Source organism: Vitis vinifera, chromosome 3, assembly GCF_030704535.1.
Source record: "Vitis vinifera cultivar Pinot Noir 40024 chromosome 3, ASM3070453v1".
NCBI classification, from domain to species: domain Eukaryota; kingdom Viridiplantae; phylum Streptophyta; class Magnoliopsida; order Vitales; family Vitaceae; genus Vitis; species Vitis vinifera.
The window spans coordinates 19,016,745-19,044,614 of NC_081807.1; the positions used below are offsets into that span (position 1 = coordinate 19,016,745).

Here is a 27,870-nt window from a genome sequence, read left to right on the forward strand (position 1 = left end):
AGAAAGTTAAGGAAAGAAAAAAACTATTAAGTTTATACTTGGTTTTTAAAAAATTTACAAAAAATTCAAAAGAAAATAGAGAGGAAAAGAAAAAAAGTAAAATAAAAGTACATTTCAAGCCAATAAATTATTTTTACTTATTTTAACTCTTTTATAAAATATTAAATAATTTATAAATATATAAATTTTTAACTAAATTTAATTATATTTAATTTATTTTCATACTTTTATAACAAAATCGAAGAAGGTAATATAAGATTTTCCTCAATTATAAACTTAATACAACAAAAATCATTTTTTTCATGATTTCTACATTTAAATTTAAGTGTTAAATATACCTTCTTCAACCATTGATATGTTTTATAATATCTTCTATCACATTTAAAATCTAACACTTGGACTTCAAATTGCTAAAATCCAATACTTTATCCTCCAAATTTATTAAAAAGCAATATTTTGCTCCCAATTACAAATTATCCATAAAATTATAAAAGGTATTGTTTTTTTTTCCTTTTTATTTGCACTGAGAGATTGAAAGCTTTGAAGTGAAAATTTTCGAACACTTTCAAAATACAGTAACCACTAATTTTGATTTTTGGTTATAAAAAAATGTTCATATGACTATTCGTGATTTTTACATGCAACTATGAAATATAACAATTTTAATACTTTTCATTAGGTTTTAAGTATAATAAATTATTAATTAACTTTTTAACAAGCTTGTGAAGCTAATGTATAATTGATTAGTAAATTTAAAGGATAAAGGATTAAGTTTTGAACCCAAAATTTAAGTAGGGTCAAATGTATTTGTGATATCTCATATGGGACATGAGAGAAAGTTAACGGGATTATGTAAATATGGTCTCATCTTAGATCAAGAACGAAAAATATCTACACGATTTGATTGTTACAATTTCTCAAATAAATTTTATTCTAAAAATTAAGTGATTATATTCTTAAAAATCAAGCAGGCTTGTGAAGATTACTACATGAACAGCGGAACTTTTATCATCCGATCTAAAATTCTTTCTCAAAATGATTTCATCGGTATAATGAGACAAAAAATAAAAAATAAAAAATAATTTTTATTTTATTTTTTTATATAGCTAAAACAGATAATACAATTGGGAAAGTTTTTTTATATGCAAAAAAACAAACAACACAATTCGGAAACGCAATCGGCGGAGACAAGAAGGAGGCCTCACAAACAAAATATGAAAGAATCAGTGGAGGACGTCGTCGCTTACGTCTGGACCCAGGCTTAGCCGCCGGGGGTCATTATAAATTATGCCTCAGACCCACTCCTACCCCACTCATAAGTGAGAGAGAGATAAGGAAGGAGAGTGAAAGGAATAGAAATGGGTTGGAAAGGTGTTCTAGGGTTCGAATACGGCGTAGTTCAGGCGCCGCTGGGTCCCGACATCTCAGGCCCGGAGCTCGTTGCTGCTGTTGCTAATGCCGGCGCTATCGGCTTCCTCAGGGCTCCTGATTGGGTTCGTTCTTCCTTTCCCTTCATCTCTCTTTATTTGTTGCAAATTTTGGTATGATTCATGAAGATGAGCCCTAGTTGTGCAGAGTATAATTGCATTTAGATGAAATTTGTATTTGCCTATACATTTCATTTAATATATAAGCACTTTTGGAATCAACCTTCATAAGATGGATTTGTTTTTTAAAATATTGAGTTAAAAAAATGTTTTTCAAACCAAATCCAAACTTATTTTAAATAAAAAATTTGGGTAACTTTTAGAAACGTTTTTAAAGAGGTTCAGTTCTTATTTTTAAAAAATAGAAAATAATAGTAACTTCTATATAAAATACAGAACTCTTTCCTATAAAAAAAATTACTTTATATCCTTAAAAGATTATTTTTAAATATTTTAAAACTTAAGAAAGTAAAAACTTTTTAATATCTCAATTTTTATTTAAATAATTTTTTAAAATAATTACTTTCAAAGAGTTCTTATGTTTCATATATATATATATATATATATATATATATATATTGAAAAAGGCTAAAAGCATTTTTTAATATTAGAAAATATTTTCTTATAAAAATTAGGTATTTGATATATTTTTTAAAACCACTTTTAAAAACGTAAAGAATCATTTAAACTAATTCATGGATAATCATTAAATAAATAATTCTTCTAAACATAGTGTGATGAGTGGTGTGTATAAGGCTGGCCTGAGAAAGAATTCACTGTCGTATATTTGATCGGTGATTACTAACGATTCCGACTTTACGCAGTTGAGTTATAACATGCAATCTGAATTATGTTCCAAAACTAGTAATTCCTATTATCTTTTTCTTTATAAATCCTTTGAATGTAAGAAACTTGAAACATTTTGAAGATAAATATCAATTGATATAATCAATATGCTTTTTTTTCTTTTTCTTTTTTAATGAATTCTATTAAATATTAAATTAAAGATATATATGTGAAAACAATCTTAGGCTATGTTTGGTTCCCGGAAAGTACAAAGGAAAGAAAAAAAATGTTAAGGAAAATTATTTTCTCATGTTTGGTTGTCCTATGAAAAATATCAAAGAAAATCAAATATAATTAAAACTAATTAAAAACTTATGTATTTTTAAATTATTTAATCTTTATATTGATGAGTTAAAATAAATAAAATGAGTTTGAAGTAACAAAAAAAAATAATTTATCAACTTTTAATCTATTTTTTTATTTTCCTTCACTTTTTCTTTCCTTCTACTTTTCCTTTATATTTTCTTTCCCTCGTATTTTCCCTCAAATTTTCCGGGAACCAAACATAGCCTATAGGTTTGCACTTTTATCCATCTCTCTCTCTCTCTCTCTCTATATATATATATATATAGACACACACAATAATTACTTATTTAGTGATTCTATAAGTTTTTAAATTTTAAAAAATTGATCAAACATCTAATTTTTTACAAGAAAACATTTCAAATGATTAAAAAATGCTTTTAGCTTTTTTCAAAATCACTTTCAAATAGAATTATGGAACTAAATTTTAAAAAAGTTCTTAAAAATAAATATTAATTTTGATTTTTTTTTTCTAAAAAAAAAATTTAAATGAACAAAAAATCTACTTTAATTGTATTTTGTATTTTCTCGAACATGTATGATCATGTTTGAAAAGGTGGGATTCACGGCACAAACATGCATGTCCCCAATCGGTCTGTATTGGTTGAGCCTAGATCCTATTCTAAGGCCCAGTACAACAACTTTGGATAACTTCTCTTTATTGGCTGGGCCCAGCCCTATTTTTAGGCCCAAAAGGCCTTTTCTTTTGGGCCTAACAGAAAATACACCCCAAATTGGACTGCTATATTTTATTTTAAAACTATAATTTAAATTAATTTATCGACGACCAGGGTGTGTAGGGAATGTACTATCCTTGAAATAGATCCGCCCTTTAAGAGTTGGTCACGTGCAAAAAAAATGACTCTAGTCTTTAGTATCTAATAGCCAATTTTTCGATACATCCAAAGACTAGCAATAATAACAAACCAAAACTCCAAATTTTGATTATAATTTTAATATTTATTATTGAATTTTTGTACTAAAAAAAATAATCTAAAAATAAGACTTAATTTAGAAAACAACAAATATTATCAAAACATTTCAGATAATAATATACATAGCCTTGGTTTTGAATTTGGGGCTCAAATTTGAAACTATTAATCAAATTAACTTTTTTTTTTCTTTAAATTAGCCATGGGATCTTATTTTTTTAAAATTTACTTGTACACAGGAGACACCGGATTACTTGAGGGGGCTGATAAAGAAGACTAGAACATTAACTGATAAACCTTTTGGGGTGGCTGTTATCCTTGCATTTCCCCATGAGGAAAATATGAAGGCCATACTGGCTGAGAAGGTAGCAGTATTGCAGGTCTCCTGGGGTGATGTCAGGGAGGAGCTTGTACATGAAGCTCATTGTGCTGGGGTCAAGGTTGTTCCCCAGGTGAGTGCATTATATACCGATATAAAAAATAGTAATTGATACTATGATACTATGTTGAACTACTGATTTGATCCAAAAGTTTAAGCTGTTAGGTAATAGACTAAACTGATCATGGTGAAAAGAATGCATCAAGGAAAATGCCTTTGATTTCCATTGATAGTTCTAGGATAGACCCCTTGATGGGGTCTATGCTGGCTGTCCAATATTAGTATTGTTCTTGAAAAACCGATAAGTAGGGCTGCATATGGCTGAGAATCATCAAAATTCTAATGAGCAACATGTATTACTATTACAGGTTGGGAGTTTTGAAGAAGCGAGAAAGGCAATTGATGTGGGTGTAGATGCAATTATCGTCCAAGGACGCGAAGCAGGAGGTCATGTAATTGGTCAGGTGTGAGTTGTTTGACATTGCTATCATTTCTTGTTCTCAAATTATTAATGTATTACCATGCAAATACAAAGCTCTTGTAGCTTATTGGTAAAATTAACGATAAATTCCTAACACTCTCAGAATCACATTTGGCAGATACTTCACATTATGGCTCGAGTATTTGCTGCTAATCTTCTACAAGGAACTGATGTTTCATAAATTGATCCACATTCATGCTTCCTTGACCTTTAGAATCTGCTAAGTATATCTAAAGAAATTGATGAATAAATGAGTTGTTGGAAATGCACAATGGAGTTCATCTCTTTTTATAATTGATCTACTCATGTAATTTATGCCATGCACAAATGATGTGAAACATTTACAAATCGTCACCTTTGCAATGATCATACACTGATAATCAATATTATGCATGAAGAACTAGATCAATAATGTGATATTTGAGTTTGATAATCTCTCTATATACTATTGGTACCATAACAATCATGTTCAATTATTTTCAGGATGGATTGATTTCGCTGTTGCCACGAGTAGTTGACCTTGTTGGGGATCGAGACATACCGGTAATTGCTGCTGGGGGTATTGTTGATGAGCGTGGATATGTTGCTGCTTTGGCTCTTGGTGCCCAAGGCATCTGCCTAGGCACAAGGTATATATATTTGTAAGACTATCTTTGAAATGCTAAAATAGAGAACGAAAATAGGAAATCCATTTCATTTTTTATTCATTATGGTGTTTAGATTACCAACAACCACTCTTATTAGGATTTTGATTTTTTTTTCTCTACGTGGTATTGTCTATTCCTGTGTACCAAACATGCCCTAGTGTTGTGTCCAGGGGCTTACGTAACTTTTTAGGCTGAGTTTAGAAGGGGGATTTGAGACCTTACATTGATACTGAGGAAAATGACTTCACACTGAACCCTTTTTATGAACATGGAACAAAAGGATTCATGTTAGCCTTCAAATGCTATGGAAAGGAAAATGTATTGATTTCATGTCTGCATACTATTCAAGCCCCAACCTTTCTTGACTTGCCAACTATGATATGATCTTGCACTGTAGGATCAGATTTTGTTTTTGAGATAGGAATTGATAAAAATTATCCATTTTTAGGCCTTTAGTTCAACAAAATATTCGACATACGTTATTGATCTTACCTGAAACCTTAAGCTTTTGGGTCAAACTGATAGTTTAACATTGTATCAGAACCCTAGTTTTGGGGAGATTATCAATTTGAATCTCAATACTTTTTAATTTTCCTGACTTATTGAATTCACATGTAAGTCAGGTGAAGTGTAGACCTTAGTAAAAGTAAGTTGGCTTGATATTCTATGTTATTAACTCATTATCTAAAGCTTTTATGATAAGGGTTATCAAGTAATAAACTGTGTAGGTTGATTACGAAACTAGTTTCTTAGCATGATATTCCTATAATGATTTAGTTTGAACTTCCAAAAATTGGATTATCAATCACAATTGCAACAAATACTCATAATTTTACTTCTGTTTCCACCCGATTCTTTTCATATATACACCTTTATGGTCATATGCTATAGACATTTGTAAATTAAATGCATGTTGCAGGTTTGTGGCAACGGAGGAAAGCCATGCGCACCCTATATACAAGAGAAAGTTACTTGAACTTGATGAAACCGAGTACACAAATGTATTTGGCCGGGCGAGGTGGCCTGGTGCGCCACAACGTGTTCTAGAAACACCCTTCTTCAAGGATTGGAAATCCCTTCCTGCTCATGAAAGTGAGATCAATCAACCGCTCATCGGTCATTCAACGATAAATGGCATGGTGAGGTTCTTCTCTTTGTACTTAGCAAAACTCTTTTTGGACTGATTTTGTTGTGTGAAATATAGGGTTGAGGTTTCAAGAATTGAACTAAAATGTGTCTTCTAGTTTAATCTTACACTTTTAAGGAAGGATTTTTTGACAACGGTTTTTAAAATGTCCATTATACCCTTACGCCTAAGGGTTCCACTTGTAAAGTAAATCCTCTTTGTATAAACAATGAGTTTGCATTGAACACAAATGTGAGCGGTTTCGATCTAAGATCCTATCTTTCATGTTTCCGTTCCCAACAGGAAAAAGATATTCGCCGTTTCTCGGGTACCGTTCCAAATAGGACAACAACAGGTGATATTGAGAGCATGGTGTTGTATGCAGGCGAAGGTGTAGGCCTCATCAAGGAGATTCTGCCTGCAGCTGAAGTGGTAAAGAGGCTAGTTGAAGGAGCTCAACTTCTCATCCACCAACAGTTTGGTGGTCTAAAATCCAAGGATGAGGTTGCCTAAGTACTTGTTTAGTGCGAAGTAGAGACCGTACAAAGAATAAATGCTTAAGAGTAGTTACATCAACTCATCCCACATCGAAGCTACTCTCTTTATATTGGATCCGAATAAATTTTGAAGCGATTATTCACCATTTTCTTCCTTGTGCAAACCGTAAAATTCCAAAGAATTTGCCTGAATTTCAATCTTAAGTCACTACATTAGCCTTGACAGTCGATGTTCTTGAATGTTAATTTCTCGGGTAAATTTTGAAATTTTGTTTGGATGATAAAAGTAAAGAAAAGCTTCGGATAATGTATCCATAGAATTTTTCATTTCGATCATTAAAAGTATATGATAAAATTTATATAATTAAATGATGGTATAAATAAAAGGATCAAAGCATAAAGAATACGAAAATATAAAAAAATGAGAGTAAGGTTAAGGACAACAGGAAAACACTTGATACAAGAAAATAAGATCTAAATGTATATTTGACTTTTTGATATACACCGAATCGATATTGTAATACCACTCTAAAAGTAATTATTGGAAAAAAGAGTAAAAAAAAATTCCAAATTTTTTTATTTGATTTACTTGAAAAATAAGCAAAACAAAATACCAAAAACTATTAAAAATATTAATTATACCAAAGAGAAAAGAACGTAAATAAATTTAAATAAATTCTACACTTTTATTGTTTTTATTGTATCTTTATTTTTCTTTTTCTCTTGTATTTTTTCTTACACTTCTAAATCCAAATTATTTGCAATTTCTTGCTTGAAATGTTTTATCTTGTTAATATTATTTATAAAAATAAAAATATTTATTTATGTGACTTTTTGGAGAAACAAATAAATAGATGAAAGTTGTAACATCATTAATTTTAAATTGATTTGGTGGCAATTGGGCATTGAATTAGAAATTAATTACCTTTATCAAAAAGAGAATTGCCTTTTCAATTTTAGATATTCGTATGATTACAGATATGAATTAAGTTGGCCTTGACCTCACTTGGGCCCTCAATCGTGGCTTGGGCTTGGGCTACTAATTCTATATGAATTGTTGTCTTTCTAATTATCTATACTCCCTATAAATGTACGGGGTGTTTGTGAACTTTTTCTTTCCAAAATTATCATTAATCACAAAAAAAAAAAAAATTACCCACACATCTATTAGTTAATATTAATTTAATATGATTTGTATCCGTTTTATGTTTTATAATTTATTATGTAATGGATTATCCTCCCATTAATAAAAATTCCTAAATTTTATTTTCTGATAAAGTTTCTCCAATATTCTTTTTCTTTTTAGAGCCTGGCTTGATATCATTCCTACAACTCCATGAAGATGAGGTTTGTTGTTTCTCTTATATAGCCTTCTGATATATATATATATATATATATAGATTGTTGATGGATGTTTGACTTAACCACAAACTTTGATTTGATTACATTATATTACTAGGTGTTCTTCGTTTTGTTGTAACAAAAAATAATCTTGAAGTTTGAGTTATTTGATGTCAAAACCAAGTAGAAGGCCTTGAAGAATGTCTCTAACATTGCAGGTATTAAATATGATGTTTTTGTAAAATTTACTCTAATACCTGTTTGGTTTATGTGAAAATTGAGGAATTAAAGATAAATAAAAGTAAAATAAAAATATTTGAATCAAGTTCCATGTTTTATTTTCAACCAAAATTTTGGCTTTTCCTTCTTTTTATATTCTTTCACTTCAACCAAATGGTTTATTGAATTCATAGGAGAAAACTCAATTCCTAAATGCTTAAAAATTACAAAATCTAAATTAGTATTGAATTGCAGTTTTATAGAAATTACTTGAATCTTCGTGAATATGAAGGACGATAAATTGATTGTGTGAATCTTGTAAGTATGGTGGGCAAGTTGATTTGAGGTCAACAAGAAAAATATTATACATGTCATGAAAATGAAATTTCCATTCAGATATGTTGACAATTTACCCAAAAATAATGTAATGAAAAATTTAATTTTCTTGTATAATATATTTTTAGATGGAAGATGCATTTTGTAACTCTTTGGTATAATGGGAAGATGCGTTTTTCATAAGTAACTCTTCAATAATGACCATTTTCATATCGTAACTCCCCAATATAGTGGGAATATGTCTTGTTCACATAGTAACTCCCTTAATAATGACCATTATTCTGGATTAACGGTTCGTTCTCCCACCACAGTGACTATTTCCTTCTTCTAGTTAGACTTGATAACAATAATAATATTCAAAACTATAAATTAACTATTTTAAAATAATTGTATGGTTTCATTTTAAATATTTTTATATTTTTTTTATTAGTTTATATAATAAAAAAAAATTTGAATCAAATCCCATGTTTTATTTTCAACCAAAAATTTGGCTTTTTCTTCTTTTCCTATTCTTTACCATCAACCAAATGGTTTATTAAACTCTTTGGAGAAAACTCAATTCTTAAATGCTTAAGAACTACAAAATCTAAATTGGTGTTGAACTATAATTTTCTCTCTTATTTACTACTTACTATGGCGGCGGAGAATCAAATTATCGTTATATTTATTTATATTTTTCTACTTCTTTTTCCAAGTGCAGGATAATGCCAAAGGATTGTGGGTTATAATGACTTTAGTATAATGAGAATATGCCTTTTTGGAAGATGTCCTTTTCAAATAGACTTTTCACACCAATGAGCATTACTTTTTTTTTTTTTTTTTAATAATAATAAAAGATGTCTTTTCAAATTGACCTTTTTGGTCTCCCATCATAATCAGTGTTACCTTCATGTCTTTTTCGAATAGACTTTTCATTCTACCACCATAATGAACATTATTTTATAATAATAATAATAATAATAATAATAATAGTAATATATTATTACTATTATTATTATTTATTAAAGCTCTACATTACCTATTTTAAAATAATTATATGGTTTCATTTTTAATATTTTTCTACTTTTTTTCTTAGTTTAAAATATGGTGGGCAAGTTGATTTGAGGTCAACAAGAAAAATACTATACCATGTCATGAAAATGAAATTTCCATTCACTTGTCCAATTTAAGATATGTTGACAATTTACCTAAAAATAATGTAATGAAAAATTTAATTTCCTTGTATAATACATTTTTAGATGGAAGATAGAAGATGCATTTTGTAACTCTTTGGTATAATGTAAAGATGCATTTTTTTCATAAGTAACTCCCCAATAATAACCATTTTCATATCATAACTCCGCAATATAATGGGAATATGTCTTGTACATATAGTAACTCCAATAATGACCACTATTTTGGATTAACTATTTGTTTTCCCACCATAATGACTATTCATTTCTTCTAATGAGACTTAATAATAATAATAATATTCAAAACTATAAATTAACTATTTAAAAATAATTATTTGGTTTCTCTTTAAATATTTTTCTATTTTTTTGTTAGTTTAAAATAAAAAAATTTAAATCAAAATCCAATGTTTCATTTTCAACAAAAAAATTTGGTTTTTTCGTCTTTTTCTATTCCTTCCCATAAACCAGATGATTTATTGAACTCCAAGGAGAAAACTCAATTCCTAAATGCTTAAAAACTACAAAATCTAAATTGGTATTGAACTACAATTTGCTTTCCTATTTACTTACTATGGCGGCGTAGAATCAAATTATTGCTATATTTATTCATTTTTCTACTTTTTTTCAAGTATAGGATAACCTTAAGGGGTTGTGGGTTATAATGACTTTGGTATAATGGGATGATGTCTTTTTGGAAGATGTCTTTTTCAAATAGACTTTTCATTCTCCCACCACAATGAGCATTACCTTCTTCTAATAATAATAAAAAATGTCTTTTTCAAATAGACTTTTCAGCCTCCATCATAATGAGCATTACCTTTGTAACACCCCAAAATAAACTTTAGGGGCAAAATAGTAAATTAAAAATTAATTAATTAATTAAACTCATTAAAAGTAAAAAGTCCTTTTACAATTAAAAATTCTAGATATAAATTAGATTTTCCTCTTATCTTCCTTATTCAGAAAACTCTATTAACCAAAAATTAGAGAATTGGAAAATGTAGGGTTAAAGGTTTGGAGGTCTAGAGTTTGAAGTTTAGATTTTTTCAAGTAAGATTCTAACCCTAGTTAATATTTTATATTTTTTAATTAGTTTTGAACACTTTAGATATTCTTTAGAATATCTTAATTTTGATTAGAGTTCGTTTAATTAATTTCTATATAAAAAAGATTAAAAATTTATTAACATAGTTTGATTTATTAATAGAGATCAATAAATTTTCATTACTCAAATGAATAGATCTAGATAAAAAAAAAATTATATAGTTTCGAATGTGAAAATTACATGAAATTTGTGACTTTAGGGAAAAATAAATAAATAAATAAAAATGTTGAAAGATGCATAGGAAGGATTTGGCATGTTGAAAAAAAAAAAAAGAATCGCATGGGGGATTTGTTAAGTTTCAGTAGGAGATTTAAATAATAGTAATAATAGTTTAATGCAAATAAATATTCTTAAAAGATTTAATTTAGATAAGTAAGAAAAAATAAATAAATTAAATAGCAATAATAGTTTAATGCAAATAAATATTCTTAAAAGATTTAATTTAGATAAGTTAGAAAAAAAGAAATAAATTATTATTTAGGAAGTTGAAAATAATATTGAATGGTAATAATATTAATATGAGAAATTAATTAGGATCCCTAATACTAAATAAAATATTTTTAAGATTGTCAAATTTATATATTTAGATAAATAATCAATAATCAATATTATGCATGATATTATGTTAGGTGAGAAGTAAATTTGTCAAGCTAAATACTTCAAGTTTTTGAGTGCTTCTTCGAGGTAAGGGAAATTAATGCAAATTTTTATAAAAGAAAATAATTTCCTTTTTATGTTGTATTTTGAAATGTGTAAAACTATTATTTTTGTCTTTTCGCATGGATCAAATATGTGTTTTGTATGGAAAGTATTTTTTGAGAATTTTCTTTGTTTATTTATGAAAAGTGAAAAATTGAGAAGATATGATATTTTGTTTTGTAAGTTTGAATTAATGAAACAAAGTGTTTGACTTTGGATTATATGACCCTAGTCAACGGGTTATAATTGTTGACATTTTTATGACCCTAATCAACAAGTTATAATAGTTGATATTATATGACCCTAGTCAACGATTTATAATTATTGACATTTGACTTTGTTCACCTTAACTAGAACATATTTGAAACTAGTAACTCATTTGTGAAGTCCCACCTAATTGGGTACATTTGTTATTTGATAACTAGAGAAAAAATATTTTGAATGTATTTGATTTGGTTTTGATGAGAAATTGTTTTGAAATGGATATGAGAAAGTTTTGTTGAAAAGTTTGAATGTATTAGTATTTTGAATTCAAAAGTTGCAAACATGATTGAAAATGCTTGATCCATAAAACTGTACTGATGTTTCTTATTGAGCTTTAAACTCATGCCCCTTCGTTGATAATTTTTTCAGGTACTCTCAGTTCAGGTGAGGAGTGATGACTAGGCTGGGGAATTTTTTCTTTATTAGGATTTTGGTTCAAACTTTATTTTGAACATTGTTTAGATGTTAAAATTTAATTCCATATTTAAATTATTTGAATTGGGAGTTATTTGGACAATAACACTCTGGTTGATGTGTTAGTTTTTTTTTAAAGTTGATACTTGAAGATTTTAGAATTTTGTTATACTACTCTGAATAGGAATTTGGTAATTGGTAAATTTTTAGTTACAATATGAATGTTTGTGTTGTTTCCACTTTGAGCCTTTGGGCTTGGGGTGTGAAATGATCGTCATGCTATTGGAGTGGGTTTTGGGGTGTGACAACCTTATTATTATTATTATTATTATGATTATTATTATTATGATTATGATTATGATTATCATTATTATCATTATCATTTTCATTATGATTATTATTATTATTATTATGATTATGATTATGATTATTATCATTATCATTATCATTTTCATTATGATTATTATTATTATGATTATGATTATGATTATTATTATTATGATTATGATTATCATTGTTATCATTATCATTATCATTATTATGATTATGATTATGATTATGATTATGATTATTATCATCATCATCATTATTATAATTATTATCATTATTATCATTATCATTATCATTATTATCATTATTATTATTATTATTATTATTATTATTTATTAAAGCTCTAAATTACCTATTTTTAAATAATTATATGGTTTCATTTTAAATATTTTTCTACTTTTTTCTTAGTTTAAAATAAAACTCAAAGCTAAAGTAGTTATTTTAAAGAAATAATGATAACATTATAAAAGTTCATTTTAGTTAAATATTATGGTTGAGAATATAATTATATTTTTAAAAGTGTTGTAACTGAAGTAATGAATATCACCACATTAATTATAATAAATATTAATTAAATATTATTTATGATTTCCATTAATACTCATTAATAAAAACCATTAAATATTTATGAGTTCCATTAATATTCATTAATAGGAATATTAATGGAAGCCATTTAGAAAGCCTATAAAAGGGCTTCTCATCCCTTACAATATGTACCTTCAAGTAAGAAATAAATTTCTCAATTTCTCTCATTCTCTTTATCTTTCATTCTCTCAATTATCTTCTTTGATTCCTTTATCCCATTATATATATTGTTGAAGAATATATATCTTATCTCTACTTTGAGTTGCATTTATCCTCGTTTTACAACACGTTATCAACACGAATTGCTCTGAAGGTAATTCTTGTATCTTAAACTTGAAGTTGTTTATATAAAATAAAATTTTACATATTTATATTGTTAGATTTTGTTTTGTTATATATTGTTAAAAGTTATAAGCAAATTATTTGGTTTTGTTTATAATCAAAAGCTATACCAATACTATCAATTTATTATAATTGATTCTAATAATATTATTTTGTCATATATATGAAGTTATTTGATAATGTTGAATCTTAAGAGCTTGAATTTATGACACTTGACATGTTAGGAAAGAACTATCTATCTTGGATCCTTGATGCTAAAATACATCTTGATGCAATGAATCTTGGAGCTACGATCAAAGAAGGAAATCAAGCATCCTTGCAAGATCGTGCAAAAGAGCTGATTTTCCTTCGCCATCACCTCCATGAAGGTTTAAAAAATGAGATCTTATAGTAAAGGACCATTTTACTCTATGGAGTAATTTGAAGGAAAGATATGACCACCAGAAAACTATGATTCTCCCAAATGCTGGATATGATTGGATACACTTAAGGTTGCAGGATTTTAAAACTGTTAGTGAATATAACTCTACACTTTTCAAAATCAGCTCTCAATTAAAGTTGTGTGGAGAAAAAAATCACAGGAGAAGACATGTTAGAAAAAACTTTTACTACGTTTCACTCCTTGAATGCGCTCCTGCAACAGCAATATCGAGATCGTGGATTTACAAAATATTCTGAATTAATATCATGTCTTCTTGTTGCTGAACAAAATAATGAGCTTTTGATGAGAAATCACAAGTCTCGTCCAATTGGATCTGAACCATTCCTTGAAGTGAATGCAATATCGTCCCAAACTTCTAGAAGTGGATGAGGACGAAGACGTGGTCGTGGAAGAAATCCCTGATACCATGGTTCTTATGGTAATAATTCATCAAATTCTCAAAAAAGGAAAGTCTCATTGCACCATCAAAAGTGGGATAATACTGAGGCAAAACAAGAAAATGGGAAGTGTTTACAAGATAAACCTCCTAAGAACCATGATAATAATTGTTATAGATATGGTATGAAGGGGCATTGGTGGCGTACCTGTCGTACACCCAAACATTTGGTCGACCTTTACAAAGCATTAATAAAAGCAAAAGAAAAAGAGAGAGAGAAAGAGATGAACTTTCCTGATGATGATGGATTGGACCTACTAACCTACTAAGTCATTGATTTCTTTGGAGGTCTTAGTGAAAAAACAAACCATTTAATAAATGATGAGAATATTAACATTGATTGATGTTACTTTATGTATCAAATAAATATTATTATGTCTTATATTTATATCTGATTTTCTTTTATTATTTACATTATGTCTTATTTTTTTTTAATATTAGTTATATCTAAAATCTATGTGTTATTTGGTCTCAAGATGAATGAGGATGATGTATGTCTCGTATACTGTGCAACCACACACACAATTTTTCTAGATAAAAGATATTTCCTTGAATTTACATTAATAAAAGCTAATGTAAGTACCATATCCGGTACTACAAACTTAGTTGAAGGCTCTAGAAGAACAAACATAATGCTACCAAATGGAACTAGATTCCATATAAATGACACTTTATATTCTAGCAAATCTAAAAAAAATTGCTCAGTTTTAAACATATCCGTAGAAATGGTTATCATATTGAAACTATGAATGAAGATAATGTAGAATATTTTTACATTACTTCCATTATATTTGGCTAGAAGTTTATAATGGAAAAACTCCCAGCTTTCTCCTCTAGGTTGTATCATATAACTATAAAGCCTATTGAATCATATGTTGTCGTGAACCAGAAGTTCAACGACCCAAAAGTTTTTGTCATTTGGCATGACAAACTAGGTCACCTAAGGTCTTCAATGATGAGTTGAATAATCGAACACTCACATAGACATCCACTAAAGAACTAGAAGATTCTTTTACCCAATGAATACTCATGTGCTATCTGCTCACAAGGTAAATTGATAGTCAGACCATATTTTATTAAAGTCATATCTGAGTCACTAGTCTTTTTAAAAAGAATACATGGAGACATATGTGGGTCTATCAATCCACCATGTGGACCATTATGTTATTTTATGATCTTAATAGATGCTTTTACTAGGTGGTCACATATTTGTCTCTTTTCTACACATAACGTTGCCTTTGCTAGACTCATTGCACAAATGATTAGATTACAAGCACAATTTCCATATTATCCAATTAAAATAATACATCTTGATAATGCTGGCGAATTTACTTCTCAAACATTAATTGACTATTGCATGTCAGTGGGAATAAATATTGAGCATCCTGTTTAGAGGTGTCCATTGGGTCGGGCGACCCATTTTGGCTTATGGCCTAGCACGCTAAAAGGCGGGTTGGGATGGCATGGCCCAACACTATAGTAGGTTGGGTTGGCATGACCTAAAGGAGCGGGCTGTGTAGGGTTTAAAGAAATAGTCCGTCGGCCTACCGTGCCAGCCCAACATGCCGACCCACCGTACCAGCCTGACATGCCGCCCTGACGTGCCAGCCCACCGTGTCCTTTTAAATTTTACTTTTTACTTTTGACTTTTTATTACATGTCAAATGTCTATAATACCCCTTTCAACAACTATATAATGACTAGTTTGAGGGGTAAAAATGTAAATCAATAATTATTTTTACTTTTTTTCATGTCAAGTGTCTATATTACCCCTTCCAACAACTATATAACAACTAGTTTAAAAGATAAATAAGTAAATCGCTCACTATTAATATTTTTATGTCAAATATCTATAATACCCCTCTCAACAACTACATAACGGCTGGTTTTAGAGGTAAATAAGGAAATGACTCACCAATATTTCTCTATAAATACCCTTCATTTTAATTCTTTCTCACATAATTCTTTATTCTCTCTCTTTATATTGTTTACAATTCTCTCTAATTTCTCTTTTCATAATTCTCTAAATTGAAATTCTCTCAAGTGGTAAAAATATTTACTAACTCTACAAGTGCTAAAGATATCTACCAACTCTACAAGTGTTCATCATTCATAAGGTTGAGGTATTTATATTTAGTTATTTTATTTATTTATTTTAATTCTATATATTTAATTTAATTGTTCTCTTTATTTTACCTTATTTTTTTTCCTCTAAAATTAAAAATGGATCCTCATCACCTAGATGTAGAAAACCTTGACTTTGGTATTGATGCATGTAATGAGTTTAATCCTTTTGAAGATGATGAGATTCCCACCTCCTCTAGCGTTCCTCCCTCGAACCTTCCCCAACACAATCCTATAAGCAAAAGACCAAGTAGATGCACATCTATAGTATGGAATCACTTCACCATAATAAATAGACAAAATACAAGAGGAGAGATAGAAAATCTACCAGAATGTAAGTATTGTAAAAAAACATATAGTTGCAAAGCTAGTGGTGGCACAAGTCACCTTAAAAGAGATGCCAAACAATGTACCAAAAAACATGGTGCATTAGACCCTAGACAATGCCAAATAAGTCAAAATGAAATAGGTTACTAGTACATCTTTAATAACCCCCTTTATATACAATCAACAAGTCCTAAGATAAGGGTTAGCTAGAATGGTAGCTAGTATGGGGCTTCCATTGTCATTTGAAGAAGATCCTAGATTTGTACATTTCATGCATAAGTATGCCCAACTAGCCTATCATGGAATTCCTAGGACTACTTCTCATAATAATGTAATTAAATGTTACCTCAATGAAAAACAATTAATAATTGACGACTTTAAAAATCATAGTGGTATTGTATCTATGACCTTAGATATATGGACTAATCAAAGTAATGAACCTTTTACATGTGTGACATCACATTATATAGATTCAAATATGAAATTACAAAAGAAAATATTAGTGTGGACCCCATATTTTCGCATGATGCGTTCCCACTCAATGGCGTGACTCGTTTTTTTATTTATTTGTGAAAAAATGATTTTTTTAGAAAAAGACTTGGAGTCGCCACTTATTTTTGTTTTATTCTTAAAGGGTAAAAAAAGAAAAGAAAGAAAACCCTAAGTGTGACTCCTTATTTTGGAAAAGATGGTATGTGAAAAACTAAATCTAGGCTCGGGGGTCAGGTTACTTATTGGGAAGGTACGGTAAAGACCGTAGCACCTCTCTAAGTCCCTAAAAACTAGTTTTTACTGATGAGATGAAGTAAGTATGGTCATTGATCAATCAAACATGGATACCGAATAAATAACAATCAAAACAAAATAATCGAATGAACAAGAGAGGCAAAGAGTGTACCTGAGTAATGAACTGGTTTACTTCATGGAAAACAAAAGTTAGTAAACAAATACAGAATAATCGCATGCATGTCATAGAGTGGAATAAGTTAATCATATATAACAATCAAATCAATCAATCATAAAATCATATATGTTGGGCCCTCACCAAAGCCTAATTGATTTTGTATGAATTAATTCCACAAATTCCATTGTTTTGAAATTACGAAAATTGCCTTCATGCTTATTTTAAAAAATCAAGGAAAACAAAAGATTATTTGAAAATATAAAAAAATTATGAATTAAAAATATTTGAAAAATGGAGTGAAATTAAAACTATTTGAAAGAAAACTAGAGTTTTGAAATTTATTTGAAAATTGAAGTCTCGAAAATTATTTAAAAATTGAAAGAAATTAGCATTTTGAAAATTATTTGAGAATTAGAATGTTGAAAGTTAAACTTAAGAATTAGAATGTTGGAAATTAAATTTTGAAAGAAATTAGAATGTTGAAAATTATTTAAAGATGGAATTATAAAAAATAAATAAATGAATGAATAAATAGAATAATGATAATAACGAAAATAATAATTTAATAAATGAACGTGAAAATTGGAATTTTTGACATTGGAAATTAAATTTGGAAGTTAGAATTTTGAAGAATTTGGAAATTGGAATTTTGAAGAACTATTTAAAAATGTGAGTTTTTTTAAAAAAAAAATTAAATTTGAGGATCGGAATTTCGAAAAATGATTTGAAAATGGAAATTTGAAAATTAAATTTAAGAAAAGGGAATTTTGAAGAATTATTTGAGAATGAAATTTTTGAAAATTTGATTTGAAAATAATTGGAGTTTCGAAAATTGATTTGAAGGTGGCATTTTAAAAATTAAATTCGAAATTGTGGAATTTTTGGAAAATTAAATTTAAAAATTTGAATCTTGGAAAATTAAATTTAAAATTAGAATTTTAGAAAATTATTTCGAGAATTGAATTTTGAAGAATTAAATTTTAAAAATAGGAGTTTTGGAAAATTGAATTTAAGAATTGGAGTTTCGTAAACTAAATTTAAAATCAGATTTTACAAGATTATTTCGAAAATGATATATATATTTTTAAAAGGAATAGACAAATGAGTAGATAAATAAACTTGGAACTTTGGAATTTTAGGAGATTTTAAAGAGTTATTTGAGAGTTGACGCTTTGAAAATTAAATTTAGAAATTAGGATTTTGAAAAATTATTTGAGAATGAAATTTTTAAGAAGTAAATTTGAAAATGGGAATGCTGAAAAACATTTGAAAACGAAAGATTTGGAAATTGGAAATTTTTAGAAAAAAAAAACATGAATTTCGGAAGGTTAATTGAAAATAGAATTTTTATAAAATTGAATTTTTAACATTAAGAGAAAAAAAATAAAATAAAAGGGGGGGAGGGGGGGAGGGGAGGCAAATATTTGGCCCGTTGGGTTCTACTCCAAGCAAACAAAGGCTTAGAGCAATAAAAAAAGGATATACCACGTAACCTTCAACAAAACCCAATCATGTAAAGCCCGAATAAATGTAAACTCATCAAGCCCAAACTCAATAACTGGAGCTTAAAGCCCGCATGAACTAGTTTAGGCCCAAGAACAAACATGACCCAATGCCTTGAGCGGCCACCAATAATAACCAAAGCCCAAAACGTCAACTGTGAAGATCAAAACCCAATGCATGTTGATGATGGTAGCGGGGGAATGGAGAACTGGAACAAAAACAACAATTTGTGAGTCTCGACATGGGCTAGCAAATGGAGGCATGGGTATGGGGGAGATGGAATGGAACGAAAGCAGAAGGGTGGCGAACAATACCAAGCTTCTGGACCCACGAAAACTCCGATTAGATTAGATTACGGTTCTGATGAGCAGTTATTCTGAGTCTTACATCCCTATTCTCCGCTCGATTGCCGCTACGTATGCCGCGTCCATTGTCAGTTTCGGTGTTGGTGTTCGAAAGTGGAGCTAGTGGTTGTGGCCTCTATAGGTGCGTGGAGAGCTTCATCGGTCGGATCTAGCTGTTTGAGGGAGAGCTCGTCCACAAACGTCATCGTCAATGTCACTGCCATCGAGTTCTTGTAGTAGGCGAGCTGTATGGAGAATGTGAACTCGGCTTCAATGGACGACGACGTTGAGGTGAGAGTTGTCGGCGACGACATCGTGCAGAATGAGAAGTGCATGGGACTCACCGGAGCGCTGCAAGAGAGCCCCGTGCTTCCAGAACCGTGTCCGGGGCTGGAGGTAACACCGATGCAGGGGGTGGAGTAGGAGTTGTCGATGTCGTCACAAGTTTGGGGTGCACGATAAGTGGATATCTCTCCATTGCCAGGATTTTGAAGCTTTGGTGTTGAGTTCGAAATGGGGTTTGAGTTTTGAGCATCATCGGTTGCTGTTTCGGTAGACATATTCTTCTAGTGTTTGGGAAGTGAGAAAATGGGAAGAAAGCAGGAAGGAAAATGAAGAATAGGGGTGGATATGCAATTCATTTGCGCATGGGTAGGAAATGGGTAGCGTGAGAGGATGAAGAAATAATTTACTAAGGAACAGAGCAAAGACGAGAGACTTGAGGATTTATTAGGTGCAGTCTCGCTCCATGAGTTATCAACAGACTGAAAACTAGTGAGACAAATGGAAAATAGTAATATGACCATCAAACACCAACCTGAACCCAAACATGAATCTGACCATTTGCAGTGGGAGATCAAGAATATAAGATAGAGCCAAAATAGAGTAACATACACAAACAATAAGATTCAACCAAAACAACTTAGAAACTCTTGATGGCCAAAACAAACAAACGAACCGTGCTCATCGACCCATAAAAAATGAAATAGAATAATAAGAAATAGGAGAAAATGCCAAGCTCGTAGTAACCTTACTTGGAAGTCCACAACAACAAAATCCTTATCCCTTATCTCATTTGTTCCTCAAATCACCCTGCCGGTTTTTCTTTTCTCTCCAGCTTCTCTTCTTCTCCTTTCTACAAAAAATCCCCCCCTTTCTTTCAATCCCAACTCGGTTTTCTTTCTTTTTTTTTCTTTGAAAATGTCCCCCCTTCTCCAAAAAAGCAAATGTTTGGCTTCTCTCCCAGGTGTTCCTCAAAGGTGGCGGGAAAAACTAAGATAAAAAAAAAAGGGTCTACAAATATGCCCCTCTTCGGTAGAGTTCACGAGTGTAAAGAATGTGAACATCAAAATGAAATAAGAGTGTGAATAATGAGTGTAACGAAGTGACCTCTACCGAAGAAAAGGAAAGATCCCTAAAGATACACAAGTAAAACACAAACTTGCTCAAACCAATAAAGAAACAAAAGGAGTTCTAAAATCTTAAGAGAAGGGTAGCTCTCAGAGTGTCTTTAAAGCTGCACTATGGGTCCAAACTTCTTCTAAGATGCCTCCCAAAGTGACTTGAAGATTAATGTCAAAGATGAGTAACGGTCGAACCACATAGGAGTACAGAAAGGAATGCACCAGAAAGGACTGCCCTATGTGAACTACATGAGAACGTTGAGTATATGGTGCTGAACAACATGACCGAAACATGTGATGTGAACTCAAAGGACTATGTCATGTGCAGGGGAAGGGAAAGTCTATAAGAGCATGACAAACAAGCAATAAGCATAAGGCAACGAGGTGAGGAAAATGAGGACAAATTTATAATCGTGAAGGCAAGATATGCAATGCCAGTGAATATGACTGCCATGAACCATGACTTTGAATGATAAGGCTAAGGAAAAATGACTTTAAATGTCAAAAAATGAAGAAAAATGGTGACTCTAAATGCCTGAATGACTATGTGCAACGACTTTGAAAGCCAAAACTAAAGGAAGATGGTGGCATCGAATGCCAAGCTGGACAATGGCTCTGAATGCCAAAATGAAGACATGACTTCGAATGCCAAAATGAAGACATGACTTTGAATGCCAAACTGAAGAAGATGGTGGCTTTAAATTCCAAACTGAAGACATGGCTCTGAATGCTTAAAATTGATGAAAGTGGCTTTGAATGATAAGAATGACTCTAAACGCTAAACTAAAAGAAAATGGTAACTCTAAATGCTAGCAATGTGGCTTTGGACATCAAACTAAAAGAGAAAGACAACTCTAAATTTTAAAAACTCTAAATGCTAGGAATGTGTTTATGAACATCGAACCTAAGATATGATGGCTTTAAACTCTAGGAATGAACGACGACTCTGAACTCCAAACTGTGAACGATAGCTCTAAACGCCAAGAACGTAGCCCTGAATGCCGAAAAGGTGGCAACGAGTGCCCGATCATGATAGAATGATGACTCTAAATGCCAAACTATGAAGGGACAGTGACTCTGAATGCCAAACTAAAAAGAGATGATGGCTCTGAAAGCTCAAACTGAGAAAGGATGGTGGCTTTGAAAGCCAAGCTGGAGATGCGGCTCTGAACACCAAAACTGAAGAAGATGAGGCCCTGAACTCCATAACTGAGAAGGAAGAGTGACTTTGAACGCCAAGTTGGAGGTGCGGCTCTGAACACCAAACTGAGAAAGATGAAGGCTTTGAATGTCAAATTGTGCAGGGATAGTGATTTTAAACTTCAAGCTAGAGATGAGACTCTGAACGCCAAACTGAAGAAGATGAAAGCTCTGAAAGCCATAATTGAGAAAGGATAGTGACTCTGAATGTCAAACTGAGAAAGAAGACTCTGAACGTTGTAACTGAGAAGCGATGATGGCTCTGAATGCCGAGCTGTAAGGAGATGGTGGCTTTGAACGTCGAAACTGAGAACTGATGGTGGCTCTGAATGCTAAACTGTGAAGAGTTGGTGGCTTTGAACGCTAAGCTGGAGATGAGGCTCTGAACACCAAACTATGAAGGGATAGTGACTCTAAATGCCAAGCTAGAGATGAGGCTCTGAACGCCAAGTTGAAGAAGATGAAGGCTCTAAACGCCATAATTGAGAATTGACATCTCTGAATGTCAAACTAAGAAAGATGTATCTAAATGTCGTAACTAAGAAGCGATGATGGCTCTGAACGTCGAGCTGTAAGGAGATGGTGGCTCTGAATGCCAAAATTGAGAACTGATGGTGGCTTTGAACGCCAAACTGAAAAGAGATGGTGGCTCTAAATGCCCAAGCAGAAAAGATATGGTGGCTCTGAACGCCCAACTGAAGTAGATGAAGGCTTTGAACGCCAATACTGAGAAGAAGGTGACTATGAATGCCAAACTAAGAAGGACGACTCTGAATGTCATAACTGAGAAGATATGGTGGCTCTGAACGCCAATTTGCGAGGAAATGATGAGGAGGGAAACATGCCCTAGTGTAGCGTGCCACCATAACTCTCAATCCACTGGAAGGGTCTGAAAGAGGCTCTCTGAGTCCCAAAAGATGCTCTGCTAGCGAGTCGGAATGGTTAAATCGACTATAAATATGGCCTCACAGCCCATTTGACTAAATTACGAGGCTTGACGAAGTGTCACAATAAGTTGAACGTCTCTAACTCAAAATGCTTTGCTGGAGGAATCCATCGTCATCTCAAATGAATGGTCCAATGAGGAGTCTCAAGTGAATAATCCGTCGGGGTAACTACCGCGACCTCAACACAAAAATCTACTAAAAAGTCATGGATAGTAGGGTAGTCAAAACCCAGAAGGTCGTGCTCCTCTGAAGGCTCCTCTCGGCCAAAAATCATCAAAACTGAGGCCAGTAATGCAAAGAAATATCCCTCGCTTGAGTAATGAAGACTGTAATAAGTTTATGAGAAAACAATCATCTCCACAGCTAAGAGAGGGAAATATGCCCCAGTATAGCAACTAGGACATTCGGTCTGTCCTGATAACTTGAGAATAACTCAATGGGGATGTATAAGAGATTTGACATGTACTCCATTGAAATGATGATATGGGAGTCTATAAACCTGGGATAACTCCGTCTAAGAATCACGACAATATCAAAAAGCATGAGCTTGATTGAATGACTCAAAAAAGGCTTTACTGGAGAATCAAGACAAAATGAAAGCAAATCATCAGCTTGGTATGTATTTCATAACTAGGGATGACCATGCAAATCAATGGAGATCTACAAATCTCAACCAGAACAGAAATATGCCCCAGTATGGCATCAGATGTATGGTAGGTTAGAAAATCAGATGACACCAAATCATCCATCACCAAGTGTGTAATCCTAATAATCCATGTCCACAGTTGAATCAAACCCATAGATCAAAAGAACGTCTCCTAGAAAGAGAAGCATGATGACATCCAAATGCCGAAAAGTGTGGGTTTGACTTAATGGCTTAAAAGAGGCTCCCTTGGGAGATTATGATAAAACAAAAAATAGGTCATCGTCTCGGCGTATATCTCATAGGCGGGGATGATCATGCGACTCCATGAAGATCTGTAAATCTCAATTGAAACGGAAATATGCCCCAGTATGGAATCAGATGTGGAATAAGCCGAAAATCGGACAACATAAGATCATCCATCCTCAAGTGTGTGATATTGTCATCCACGTCTACGGCTGAATCAAACCCAAACATTAAGGAGACGTCTCCCAGAAGAAGAAACATGATGATATCTAAATGCCGAAAAGTGTGAGCTTGATTGAATGGCCCAAGAGAGACTCCACCGGGGGATCATGATAAGATAACAATAGACTATCAACTTGTCATGCATCTCGTGAGTGGTGAAGATCATGTGACTCCATGAAGATCTACAAATATGAACTGAAAGGGAAATATCCCTAGTATGACATAGATGTATGCTAGATCAAAAAATCGGATAACCTCAAATCATCCATCATCAAATGTGCAATCTTAGTCATCAAAATCCACAACTGAATCGGGTCAGAACGTCAAAGAGGCGTCTCTCAAAAGAAGAAGCATGATGATATCCAAATATCAACCAAATCTCAAATACCTATCCAAGTAGGGGCTGTCGAAGACAACATCTAATCCCATGACCTCAGGGTAGTCTTAAGACATTGGACGTAACGTAGGCTAGGGTGATAAGGTAATAGAAATGAAGGGAAACTAGGCCCAAATACCCAATTATCAAAACCCATGTCCTCATGTATGAAATGCAACATGTATAGAAGATCTCGTAAGCCATGGACTTGAGGGTGCTCAACGTGAATATAATATCAATAATGAGACGATGAAACAAATCAAATTGATAATGAGAGGTGTAAGAATGATGCATGGAAAATATCAAACCTGGAATAAGTCAGTATAAGAAAAGAATAAGGGGGTGAAGCGAATGAGATGAATCACAAGCAATGACAAGAATGATAGCGAAACAATGAATATACGAAGAAAAGTGATGATCAACTCAAATCAAATATGGAGTGAAGTCACATCAATAATGAATGTAATGATGGAAGAGATAATGGCCTAGAGTCCCTAGGAGAAGGTCACTCATCTCACTCTTAACTAAATATGACAAAGTGAATACAAAGAAAGAAAGGATCTCAGAAAGCTCACATATGAATTCACAACAACAAACATATTCGTTAAAATGACCCTTAGATATCAATATAGATGCTCAATGATGGAGAAAACTATGCACATACACACATGCACTTATTTTTATTTTATTTTTATTTTCCATTTTTTTTTACATATATACAAATGCACATACCTTGAACATGAACAAATGCATCCCAAAGATGATATCAATAATGGATAGACACACTCTCAAGTGCTAAGGAAACAAAACTCTCTTTGACGAGATGACCTTCTCAAACTAAGGATCTCTAAATCAGTGTCCGTATGATAGATAGTGGAAATGATATGACTATCCTCTATGTAATGAACTGAGGAGGATCACTACTCAGGGTGAAGAGAATATGAAGCAAATCAAGCAGTAGATAGAATAAAGAAGAAGAGATGAATAATACAACCAATGAGATATGAAGGAATGTAATAGTGCGATGGTAGGAAAAATAATGAGAGAATGATGTGCCCATAGGCCCAAGGCTCATGAAACTCCTGAATGAAGCATGCATACACTAAAGAGCCCCTATCCTGGTATAAAAGTGTAAGCAAGGTAATAAGAAATAAAGGCTTTCATGCACATGTGAGGCTCAATGGGCTAGAAATGGTCTGTATGTTAAGAGGGAACAACAAAGTATATGGTTAACCGAAATGATGGCCACCCATCCTGCGACCATGGTCTCAAACACAATACTTTTTCAACTGATCTACGTTAGTTGGCTCCGAGAATTGGTTTCCATCTAGATCCATCAACCATGCAACGTTCTCTAGGGTCAGCTCCCTAATGAAATAAGGTTCGCTCCAATTGGGTTTGAACTTCCCTCTGGGGTCTTTGATCAATCCCCTGATGACTTTTAGAACCAAGTCACCTTTCTGTAGCGGTCTACGCTTGACCTACCTTTTGAAAGAGTGGGTCATTGATTACTACCAAAAAGTGCTATTTTGTAGACCTAATTATAATGGTTTTAAGCACCTTTGAGTAGTAATCATATTCATTTAACCCAATTAATTCATTAAGGTCCTTAGTAATTGGTTTTCACCATTTTGTGGCAAGTTTACATGTTTTTATCAGCTTATGAATCAATTCAAGCATGCCAAATGATGGAGGAGCTACTTGGACAAGTTATGGCAAAGCTTTTGGAAGCTCAAATTCATGAAGAACCAAGCTTTGGAGCTCCATATCCCTTTGCCAAAGTCGTTCAAAGTATGCAAGGAAAGAACAATGGAGAAGAGGAAAACAGAGTGAAGAAAACAGAGGACAGCAGCTGCAGTCTTCTTTCGCACTTTTGGAGCACTTCCCGAAGTCTATTTTCTACACTCTATATACTATTTCAAATATCAGGAAGTCAAGAATCCAACGCTTCAAACCGTGTACGATTTGGAGCTGAAATGAGGAAGATATGGCCTTCGCAAGACAACTGCATCCAGCTGAAGGACAATTTCGCACCTTGCGAAATTGGAACTCCAACGTGCGAAATTTAAAGTGGATGACGGCTGTGCATTCGCGGTGAAGTCCAACATATGAAAGTGATTTTGCAACTTGCAAACTTGAATCTCAATGTGCGAAAGTGGATTCTAAGTTGCGAAATCAACTTGCGAAATTTTCGCAAGTCACCATGCAACGTGCGAAACTGGGATATTTGTGCACCGACTCTTTTAGATATTTTCTTCAGATATTTTTGTATAAATTTTCATTCTTCTCCTTGTAATCCACCAACCATAAGATTTCTTAGCTAGGAAGGTTGGAAAAGCTTCTCTATATATATTCCCTTGCATCCATTGTAACAGATATCGATCAATATATAGAATATACAGAGCCTTGCTCTGTTTTTCCTTCTCTTTACTATTTTATTTTCTTGGAAGCCAAACAGCCTCTGAGGGCTTTTCCTCAGAGGATGATTGGCTAAAACTTTTAGTTTCTCAAAGTATGGATGTTATGTGATGACTTGGATGCAATCCCATGGAAATTTCTCGCACCTGGAAGGTAAGGTAGTCGTTTTTCATTAAAGGTTCATTAATGCAAAGTTTGGTTTTTATTTCCTTTGGACAACTTCCAACGGCCAATACTTGATAAGCTTTTGGATTTCTATCCATTAGTTATCTCCTACGAGCTATTGGAAGGTGAGGTTTTCAATTCCAAGTTTTGCATTAATCCGTTAGAACCAATTTCAATGGCCATTGAAAGGTGAGTTTATCACCTGGAATGACTTTGAGTTGCCAATATTTGGTAAGCTTTTGGATTTAGACCATTAGTTATCTCTTACGAGCCATTCAAAGGAAGTCTAAGGTGAATAACCATTGATGAAATTCACTACCATCTGTTTTTCCATTTTAAAGGATTAAAACTTGATTTGCTAAATCCATACCGGTTCGGGAAGCAAGCATCACCATAGTTGCAACCCCAACGCGAGGAGCCTATCCTGAGATTTCCAATTTGCATAAGAGCCAGAGCATAGCTATCCTATCTTTGAGAAACTTGTTTTTACACCCTTTCATTTTAGTCTTTAATGTTAGCTTAGATTAGTTTAAATCTTTCTAAAACATTTACATCTTCTTTTAAAGCTAACATCCATAAGAAAATCACCTATTTTCCTAATTTGAATATCATTTGTGTTTGCGAAAACCCTTCCCAGTGAACGATCCTAGAACCACTATGCTATAGTAGCTTGGCTACTTTAGTAATAGTATTCAAGGTATAAATTTTGTTGATACGCCTTTAAA

At 32.1% G+C, this 27,870-nt stretch overlaps 1 protein-coding gene across 1 annotated transcript; it reads left to right on the plus strand.

The window, feature by feature from the left end:
• Positions 1-1,129: 1,129 nt before the first annotated feature.
• LOC100241045 (uncharacterized) lies at positions 1,130-6,782 on the plus strand. Its single transcript, XM_002272911.4, has 6 exons — positions 1,130-1,493; positions 3,748-3,960; positions 4,256-4,351; positions 4,852-4,997; positions 5,935-6,154; positions 6,445-6,782. The coding sequence occupies exons 1-6, from the start codon at positions 1,359-1,361 to the stop codon at positions 6,652-6,654; spliced, it is 1,020 nt and encodes a 339-aa protein (XP_002272947.1). The 5' UTR covers positions 1,130-1,358; the 3' UTR covers positions 6,655-6,782.
• Positions 6,783-27,870: the final 21,088 nt, after the last annotated feature.

Bases quoted from the DNA above. Each gene is read 5' to 3' on its own strand.
- LOC100241045 (XM_002272911.4), top strand. From the start codon at position 1,359: ATGGGTTGGAAAGGTGTTCTAGGGTTCGAATACGGCGTAGTTCAGGCG. The intron at 3,961-4,255 runs GTGAGTGCATTA...TTACTATTACAG, and splicing joins GGGTCAAGGTTGTTCCCCAG to GTTGGGAGTTTTGAAGAAGC. The intron at 4,998-5,934 runs GTATATATATTT...TGCATGTTGCAG, and splicing joins GGCATCTGCCTAGGCACAAG to GTTTGTGGCAACGGAGGAAA.